This window comes from Dryas octopetala, chromosome 3 (assembly GCF_963921425.1).
Source record: "Dryas octopetala chromosome 3, drDryOcto1.1, whole genome shotgun sequence".
Lineage (NCBI taxonomy): Eukaryota > Viridiplantae > Streptophyta > Magnoliopsida > Rosales > Rosaceae > Dryas > Dryas octopetala.
Window position 1 is genome coordinate 856,669 of NC_141368.1, and position 10,181 is coordinate 866,849.

The window sequence follows — 10,181 nt, forward strand, 5'->3', positions numbered from 1 at the left end:
TGTGATAATCAGTTCTAGACATTGCTTTCCTGCGTGTGAAGATACTCATTATTTAGATTAGACCACGAAAGAGGGGTTAAATAGAAGATGCATAGCGGAGAACTGAAGCAATACAGTTGATCTGGAAATTGGAGAGCCTGGAATGATGAATCGTGCGTGTAGATTGAACAAAATGCTCTCATCATCTCATGGAGAAAGCATGAATACAGTTGCTTTTCATCTTTTACGCAACACTAGCAGTTGAGTTCTTTTCATCTTTTACGCAACACTAGCAGTTGAGTTGTGTCTTTTTTTGTTTTTTGGTCGGTTACAGACTTACAGTTGAGTTGTGCATAAATCCTGGTTTGTAAAATGTGAATTGTCTTGTTTGAGTTATAGGTTCTTCAAACCATCTGTCATGTGTTATCCATCTATGATGGTTGTAATGCTCATCACCCTTTTTGTGTAAACTACATACAAAAATTTAATAACCCAACCAACTCCTTTCCCGCTTAATAAAAAAAAAAATTTATTATTTTTTTTCTTAAAATGAAGTTATATTATAACATTTCTTAAAAATAACATTTATTGCTGAGCAAAAATGGACTCTTTAAATTAGTTTATTAACGTGTGGATGTGTAACTGTAAAATGGGCCATATGCTGCGAGCCTGCAATCGGGCTGGCCCAACAAAAACAATCAGCCATTTAAGCCTGCAAGGCAAAACGTCACCGTTTTCATATTGTTTATGTTCATGCTTGTAAGTCAAGTAAGTTTCAATCTTATCTTAACTAATTTATTCAAACTATTCCATTAGTTTTCTTTCTATTAATGTGGGCTAAAGGAGAGCAGTTTTGCTCACCTCCTTTAACTCAGGTGTATGCTCACCTCCCATCTAAAATACTGCCACGTGTTTAAAAAACTAACCATGAGTTAATCTATTGTATTTAATTATTTATGATGTTATAATGGTGAAAGAGAAAAATAATTTGACAACTCTTTTCTTATTTTATCCTTATCTTTTATTACTCAACTTTTTTTTATCACCTGTTAATTTCTCTTTTCTCTTTTATTTAATTATTTCTAATAATTTTTACTTTTTTGTTTTTTTGCTCTTCTCCAGTACGCCTCTAGTACTCAAAAAATCACATCTATTTTTTTTGGTCTTCTCTTGTATACACATTTATCTATTTTTTTTAATTAATTAAAAAATAAAATATTCTAACAACACATTTGCAATTCGAACAAAAAACTCATTTGCAAAGTTTAATCTAAAATGTTTGCCAAACAAAAATCTACAACAACTCATTTACATACATAGAAAATCCAATAAAAAAGTTACATGAGTTAAAAAAAAAAAATTATGTCGTTGCAACTATTCTTCTCTCTTCAAATGCTGCAACACCTTAGATTGACCTAAGAATTTGTTTGATATGAAAAGGTCATGTATGAGACAAGAAAGAAGAATTCTTAGGCAAAAAAAAAAAAAGGTGTTGTTGGATTATTTTTTTTAATTAATTAAAAAAATAGATAAAAGGTGTATACATGAGAAATTGACCCAAAAAAATTGGATGTGGTTTTTTGGGTACTGGAGGCTTATTAGAAAAGAGCAAAAAAAAAAAAGCAAAAATTATTAAATGCATGTGGTTTTTTAGATACTAGAGGCGTACTGTAGAAGAGCAAAAAAATAAAAGAAGCAAAAATTATTATAAATAATTAAATAAAAGAGAAAATAAAAATTAATACGTAATAAAAAAGTGAAAAAAGTTGAGTAATAAAAGATAAGGATAAAAGTAAAAAAGAGTTGTCAAATTATTTTTCTCTCTCATCATTATAATATCACAAATAATTAAATACAATATATTAACTCATGGTTAATTTTTTAAACACATGACAGAATTTTAGATGGGAGGTGAGTATACACCTGAGTTAAAGGAGGTGAGCAAAACAAGCTAAAGCGTTTTCAAACTAAAAGATACTAATAAAGCATTTTAGTATTGTCATCATCAGTGCGAAATTGAAAACTACTTGGATATGGTCCAGAGATGAAACATATCCTTGCAAAATTGAAACATGACCCAATTAGCAATATTTAGCTACTCACGCCTCTCAATCCTTTCGGTGCCTATTAAATGGGTCAGATGTCAGATTGTAATATGTTGAGCGAGGAGTCACCTCCCATTTGGAAGAACCTAATGTTGTGGTGCTATTGCTCCAGATAGGCCAAAATTTGACATCTTTCATTTAAAACATTATGAAGTTTTTTTCTTTTTTTGGGCCCTTCTAGGCCCAGAAAGACCATACACAAACTATTTTGAGCTGCAGACACTAGCCCAATCAACCACAGTTAAACGCACCTCACCTCATCCATGGAAGAGGAAACTTTATTAATCTTATTTTCCTTCCTTTATTGGAGTTGCATTTTTTCTTCTTTATAAGTTGGCTTTTTTACCTAAATACCATCTGAACTATAGGGGGTGTGCTCTCATACCACCCAAACTTTTTTTCTTGTCAATTTATCATCTGAAATTATCAATATGTGCTAATTTACCACCTAACATCCATTTTTCTGTTAAATCATCAAAAAATTTTCTAAACTTCCCATTTTCCTTGAATACAATAAAAAAATAATATTATTTTAAAAACTTTTTTTAAAATATAATTATAAAAAAACTTTAAAAGTAAAAAATAGAAAATGGAAATACCTTTTTTTTAGGGGGTTTACTTATTTTTTTTTTAAATATTTAAAATGCTTTTATCATATAAATTGACGAAAATACCCTTGAAATAAACAGAAAATTTAACTAAAGTGACGGTAGGTTGTAGATTGGTCAATATATGAAAGTTTAAGTGGTAAATTAACAAAAAAAAAAGTTTGGGTGGTATTTGAGCACACTCTCTATAATTCCGGTGTTATTTGAGTAAAAAAACCTTATAAGTTTATACATATATATATGTACTTTTTTTCTAATTTTCTTTGAAGTCTCATTATTAGTTAATTTGTTTGTTTTTTAAGTATTTGGAGCTATTTGGTACTTTTTTTCTTTTCAACAAGAAATAGATTGTTGACAATATGCTTGTTGAAGAGAAAATGGATGTGAACTTAATGCTTTTGATTGTGCTCATGACCATACATTCAGAAATATAACGTTTCTAAATGATTTATGCCCTATAAATCCACGAAATCATTGTTTTAGATTTTGGTATATTTCTTGATGCCCTTCAGTCTGGTATGTTGGGGTCAACAGATTTTCCACGAAAGTTCCTTCACTGTTTTTGGTGGGGCTTGCCAAATGTAAGGTTTGTTGATCTTTCATATTGAGCTGTGAGCTGTGTCACAATATAATCAACAGGTTTGTTAAATTTTTGAGCAATTGAATTTATATTGCTCGATCCGTTTTAATTGTTTTTGCAGTTCTTTTGGTCAAAATCTCCAGACCAGCACCTATGCATGGGAAATGTCGACTTTGCGGTTTCCATTTGTATAATTGGCATGCTACTGGTTTTAATATATCTCAATGCAATTTTGCAGGTTGGTGCTGAGCTGAGTTTTCACATAAAACTTTTTATTTAATTAATCTTAATTAAAGCTCCTCATAATTTGTTGTGGAATAGACATATATGCAGTTGACAACTACACGCGTACGTTCAAAGGAAAATCGAAGGTTGATGGAAATGAGGAGGAAAAGAGATCCAGAGATAGCAACATGGTTAGATGGCAATGGCCTCCCTTTGGATTTAAAGGAGAAGATCAAGAAAAATGTGCTACATGATCTGAAAGAAGACGAAGATGTCAATATTATGAATATCCACTCTATTCTTAATTCGTTGGGATCATTTTAGAGATATCAAACGTCATCTCTGCATGGATATGCTAATGAAAGTAAGTTTTTTTGTCTAGCTATCAGGATATTAATTAAGTACATACTACATAGTACTTTGAAGATACATCCAAACCCATCATGTAGTTTCGTAGCTTGACCAAAACAAGACTTCGATAATTAATTTAATTTTCACTATAAATTTTCATATCCATCCTTGCTAGTATAAATTTTCATACTAATGATGTTCTCATATTCATTATGTATTGGATTATATATATAGGTTCCAGTGTTTCAGACTATGGATGAAGATCATTTGGAAGCAATCCGTGAGTATCTGAAGCCCATAGTATATAATGAGAACAGTCATATTATACGAGAAGGGGAACCAGTTGATAAGATGATCTTCATCACACAAGGCACAGTACGAACCTACACAACCAAATATCATGGAGCACAAATAGTTGTCTTGAGAAAGGTGATTTTTATGGAGAACAACTTGTGAATTGGGCATCATCAAGGGCAGTTACCTCCTCTTCTAAGTTACCCATCTCGACCAGAATGGTTAAATGCAGCACAAAAGTTGAAAGCTTTGCCCTCATGGCCAAGGACTTGAAGAAAATCATAGAAAAGAAGCACAGAAACAGTGCAAGCACAAGCAGAGAGGGCAGCAGGAGTGGCATTGCCTCTGATCCTAATCCAATTGACACTTGGAGATCGACCAGTATTTCTTTTTAGGTAGGGAGGTATGGGCCGGCTTCATACAAAGCGCTAGCTTTGCACATGTTGCGGGCCTTGGATCATGGGCTATTATGTTGAAAAATAGTGTATTAATCCTTCTTGCCAAGGCCCAATACAATTTTTTGTCAATTAAAATATCATATAAGAAAACTGTAATCTTCTTTTTTTTCTTTTTTTCTTAACTAATAATCCTTTTCTTATCAGTTGTGAGTGGTAACATCAGATGAGGATTGAAACTTCGATTAGCATTTGCTTGCGAGTTTATATATCCTTCTTTTATTTTTAAATTTAGGTTTTGTGCATTGGTTATCATGCTCTATATATGGAACTTTTTTTTTTTCCCGGAGGCCATGATTAATTATGGACTTACATAGGAAAAGAGCTAGCCAAGGAAAGGGTCCAATTTGGCAAATTAAACATGAAATAAGGTCTAAGGGGAACATAAGAGGGGGCCATGATCACATAGCAAACTACTGTTGCGCATCACTAACGCACTATCTTCTGCTACAACACTATTTTTCTTTTCATGAACCTAATCATTGACACTTCTGTATTAATAGACATGGAAATCTGTGACTAATTGTTAGTTCGTGTCATTGACATATGCTAAGTTCAAAAAATAATAGAAAATTAAAATTCCCTGATCATATCTTGACAATTTTCGTCGGGCAAACGAATTAAGATTGATTGAGACAATCTGAGAGACTGGTGGATCGTAGATCATGCATCGACGAGACCTAGCCGGCTAGCCCTATAAACTATAAGGTTGGGCTTGGGCTTGGGCTTGGGCTGTCGGGCAGTTAAGAAAGGGATCTTCATGCATGATAAGGTGGTCATGCACCTCCACGTACAACAGAAACCCTAGTGCTAACGCTGAACACCATATACAAATCAATAAAAATATAACATTTATAGATTGTCTATATATCTATATATATATATGTCTAATGAATATAAATAAATGGAGGGTCTACCTCTGGAAGATTTGATAGAGTGGAGGAGATTATACCCTAGCATGGTTACCGAGGAGAATGTTTGTGGATCCCACCTCCTTACTAGTTACTAATTAACCAACAAATAAAGCAAGCTTAGGGAATGCCAGTCAAGGGTACTACCGATCTACCTCATCATTAATTTGTCTTTAAATATAGGATTTTTTTTCAAATTTGGTACCTCGACTATTACCTGTGTCTCAATTAAATACCAGAACTTTTATTTGTCTATATTAAGTACCTGAACTTTTATTTTGTATCAATTTAGTACCTAAATTGATTTCTGTTAATAAAATTAACGGAAGCTGTGAAATCCAAGGCTTTTTTAGTCAATTCAAGCGGAATTATTTACCCATCATCTCTTTTCCCCAGCCTGTCCTTTTTCCCACCATTGCCACCTTCTCTCATGCGTTGACGCCTTCTTTCCCACCATAACTAAGCCCCCATCCACCAAACTTCACCTATTTATGGCATCAATTGCATAAAAAAGAGAGGAAAAGAAACCTATTTTATTCCAACTTTTCTACCAACTGACTATCCATTGAACCTGGGTAAATGTGTTATGACTATTTCTAGTTTCTCTTGGGTGATGATATTCTTGATGTGGTTAACCGGGAAAAAAGAATAAGTCAAATGTAGATTACAAATTTTGTGAGCGATGGGGTTTAGGATATGGGTAGTATATGGTTGTGGCAATGCTTTGTTTTTCCTTTTACTATTTTGTAACAAATGTTTGGTGGCTTTGTGATAGATAGAAGGCTATGTTTATTGAAATCTGTCATAGAGGGGCTAGGCTTGGTTGTGGTATGCAAACGTATATTTGGATATGCATCATCTAGCTAGTTGCGTGAACCCTAAGTTCTCCTCTTTCTCATTGTGACCTCAGTTGACCACAAATGAATGTACAGTGACTAAGAAGATATTAAAGTAGTTATATGAAATGACTAAATTGACCTTGGATATGTGGTCACCTGCAAAGCACATGACTCACTTTCATCAATTTTATTAACGGAATTCAACTTAGGTACTACATTGGTACAAAATAAAAGTTCAGGTACTTAATAGGGACAAATAAAAGTTCTGGTATTTAATTGAGACACATGTAATAGTTCAGGTACCAAATTTGAAAAAAAAAAAAAAAAAAAAAACCCCCTTAAATATATAAAACGAAAAAAACGAATAGAAGGGCATGTAGAATTTAAGAGTACTGGACCTTCAAAAGTGGTTACAAGATAATAGATTAGGAGGACTAAATTTTTTTTCTTTTAAGGGGCATACTGGGTTTTCCCAGAAATTATAAAATTTAAACTTTATATAGTGTTTTAAATAGTGTTTAACGAAAATTAAATAGTTATGTACATGTGATGGGTGGAGCTAAACTAGTTCGATCTGTATATCGGAAGCATGTGACGGTATCTATGGTATTGTGGCTCATGGGTGATGGGTCATACATGCATTATACATACCTAGTCATTCTTCTTCAAATCCTACTTGTGGTGGAAGAATCTCAAAGACCCAGATGGTGCTGAAAAGACCTGACATTTCTGACCTGTTGCCAAGCAAAAAGAAAGACAAAAGCAGAAGCTTTTCCTAATAAAGGATTGACACCCATCATTTCCAACTCACTTTAATTATATACTTCAATGCACACAAATAGATAATATATTCATCAAATGCTAACACACAATGAAAGCCACAAATCCAAATAAGAGTTAACTACAAATAAACAAATAAAACAAGTCATTCGATCTGTATACATTTAACAAATAAATTACCGACTCTTAATTGCTAGCTCAAAACATATATATATATGGAACATTAAATAATTTTGACAGGAAAACCTACAGAACTGATCCGTACGGTTACTGTGGTAGATCGTGAAAACATATCAGCCAAGGCAATGGTGCAAACCCAAGAAGTAGGAGTCTTGTTTCTTTCTTTATGGGATTCCTTGGCCTCTTGTTCATGAATCTTCATACAGCATTAAGTCCTCGATCATGATCGATCACATGACCCCTTGAAGCCAACCAAAAATAATGCTTCAAACATGCACATTGTGACATTGATGATTAAAGAGTAAAGCAAGGCAAAACCAAGAAGAAAAATAATAATAAATTAAAGGAAAAATTCATCCTGAAAAGAAAGAGAGGAAGGAAGGAAGAAAGAAACCCATGTACCCTATTATATAAATATAATTTGTTATTTTTCTAAACTCATGAAAACAAGCCACACCCATGACCCACCAGGTGAAAAACAAAACCAAAACACCATATTTTTCTTGATCGTTATGGTTTTTTTTTTGGGTTAATTTGATTACCAAGATCCTCCACCTAACATTCCATTCCAATACCCACCAGAATGATCCACTTCCCCTCTATTATGCTCATGAAATTGATCATGATCATGATCCTCAGCAGTTGTAGTAGTAGTAGTGCTTGGAATCTGCTTCAAATCCTCCGCTGTAGGAAACAAGAGCCTTGCATGATGACTAGTACTCTCCTGCATCCCTTGAAGACACCCATACCCACTCTCAAACCCACCGTCTAGAGAAAAGCTCAGGCTTGGCTTGAATTCTTGCAAATTCGGAAACCCATGGCTTCCACTAGAAAACATCGTAATATTATTATTCGAATCGGGCACCACCAATGGCATGAAAGAAGTATATCCCCTTGATGCATTCATCCCAGTCTTGAGCAATTCCATAGCTGACAGATGATCGTGAGACGGACTAGGGTTGTTGTTTTGGTGGTGGCTTAATTTGTTGTCTTGATTAAAGGGTACCTCTGCAAATTTAGAGATGCTATGATGATCATAGTCCTGATCAGTTGGTGGGTATGCTAAGTTGAGATCTTGGCCTTTGTGGATCTTAGGGTTTTGAGAAGCAGACAGAGGGAAATTGATACTTTGTGGGGTCAGATGATTATCAAAATGACCATGAGCAACCTTCTTTGCTGAAGATGTTGATGATGATGATGAAGAAGTTGATGATCTCTTGTTACTCTTCCTTGAGCCTCCACCCACAGGAACATTTCTCAGAGACCCACCTTCAGTCCAATACCTTCTACAAGTCTTGCAAAAGTATCTTGGCTGAGAGAGACTGTAATTGTTGTAGTAACAGAATTTGGTGGTAGTTGAATTGCACCTTGGACAATTCAAAGCTTGATCCTTTTGAGGAGGCCTTGTCCTTCTCTCCAAGATAGGCCTCGAGCCTCCTGCTTCCATCGATTTAACCACTCCAATTCCCTGAAAATAAAATATAAAAATAAACCCAAAAAAACAGGGACGTACAGGAAAAGGCCATAACTAATTTCTTGTTGATCAAACAACAAAAGTATTTGTCACTCAAAAAATTTAAGACAAAGATGGAGAAAGAAACTAAAAAGAGGAAGAAAACAAGGGAAGTTGCTTTACATGCACTTTGATCAGGATTACAACAGCAACAATAAAAACAACTTACTTTATCAGATGGGAGATGATAGAAAAAAGAGAAAGAAAAAAGTGCAGTGCAACTTTCAACTTTGAAGACAAAAATGAAAGACCAAAGCTTGGAAGACAGCAATATAAATTTTGATATTAGTGGGGGGATGAGCTAAACGACTATCAATATCTGTATAGAGAGGAAAAAAGGTATAACTTTAAAACTAACAAATCAAGAAAGAAAAATAATTCTCAAAACCCAAAGCTAGATAATCTGATTTAGCTTTGAAAAACTCAACCCTAGAAGATAATTTTCATGATTTCATGGAGGGAAAAAGAAAAAGAAAGTTGCTTTACCTGTGGCCAGTGAGCTGTGTCCATGGATTAGGAAGGAGAAAAGGGAAGAGAGAAAAAGCTATCAAGTCTTCAGAGAGAGAGAAAAATCACCCACTTTTCTAGCAGATGGTCTTAAAGCAAGATGAAGCACTTGAGAGATGGTATATGTGGTGCGGTTCCATGTGTTGGCCAACTATATGAGAGAGAGGGGTACTTTTGTCTTTTACTTCTTTCATTGTCATACTATATATATATATACTATCTTATATTTGATATTTGGGAATAATGTGTACATGACCACATGCACATAATTTTAGTAGAATATATATTCTTGTACATTGGCCAATGTCACTCTTCGTGGCCGTCAAGGCGTCTATGTGCGTATATATGCACTGTAGACTTTATTGGGTTCTTTCTGACCAGAGAATGAGGAAGTTAGGATCAATATTTTTCCTCCTCTGTGCTCTCTTAAATTTCACTTATAATTTAATTTCTCTTTATTTTGCATGCTTGAAGTTGAAGCCATGAAGGAGTACTAGCTAGATATAGGTTTCAACTACCAGAAGGTTGGTTTTTAGCCTTGTGCCAATGATCGATAATTACAACTTCATGAATTTGCAAGTACTAGATAGCATGCGAAAGTTGTAATTAACACAGGCATTGGAGACCTTAATTTCTAAACTTGTTCAAGTTAAATGTTCTCTGCTTAATCTATGGTGTCATACTACCCAATTTATTTTGGATACATCTTTAGTCTAATTCTTATCCCTATTTGGGAAACGTACAAAACAGATGGTGACTAAATAAAAGCTCGAATTTCCCACTTTAATTAAAGCCGTACATATATGTAGTCAGCCCTGTAATAACTAAGATGGGTAGTCTAACTAGTATTAGAT

The 10,181-nt window shown here is 34.1% G+C and overlaps 1 protein-coding gene and 1 pseudogene across 1 annotated transcript; one reads left to right on the top strand and one right to left on the bottom strand.

Moving 5' to 3' along the window:
• Window positions 1-2,110: 2,110 nt before the first annotated feature.
• Window positions 2,111-4,537, top strand: LOC147289199 (cyclic nucleotide-gated ion channel 1-like; annotated as a pseudogene).
• A 2,686-nt stretch (window positions 4,538-7,223) lies between these two features.
• LOC147289200 (dof zinc finger protein 1-like) lies at window positions 7,224-9,443 on the bottom strand. Its single transcript, XM_086235676.1, has 2 exons — window positions 9,307-9,443; window positions 7,224-8,775 (listed from the first exon to the last, which is right to left on the bottom strand). The coding sequence occupies exons 1-2, from the start codon at window positions 9,328-9,330 to the stop codon at window positions 7,846-7,848; spliced, it is 954 nt and encodes a 317-aa protein (XP_086091802.1). The 5' UTR covers window positions 9,331-9,443; the 3' UTR covers window positions 7,224-7,845.
• Window positions 9,444-10,181: the final 738 nt, after the last annotated feature.

Coding starts and splice junctions, on each gene's coding strand:
- LOC147289200 (XM_086235676.1), bottom strand. CDS start 9,330: ATGGACACAGCTCACTGGCCACAG. Junction 8,776..9,306: donor ACACAGCTCACTGGCCACAG/GTAAAGCAACTT, acceptor TTTTATTTTCAG/GGAATTGGAGTGGTTAAATC.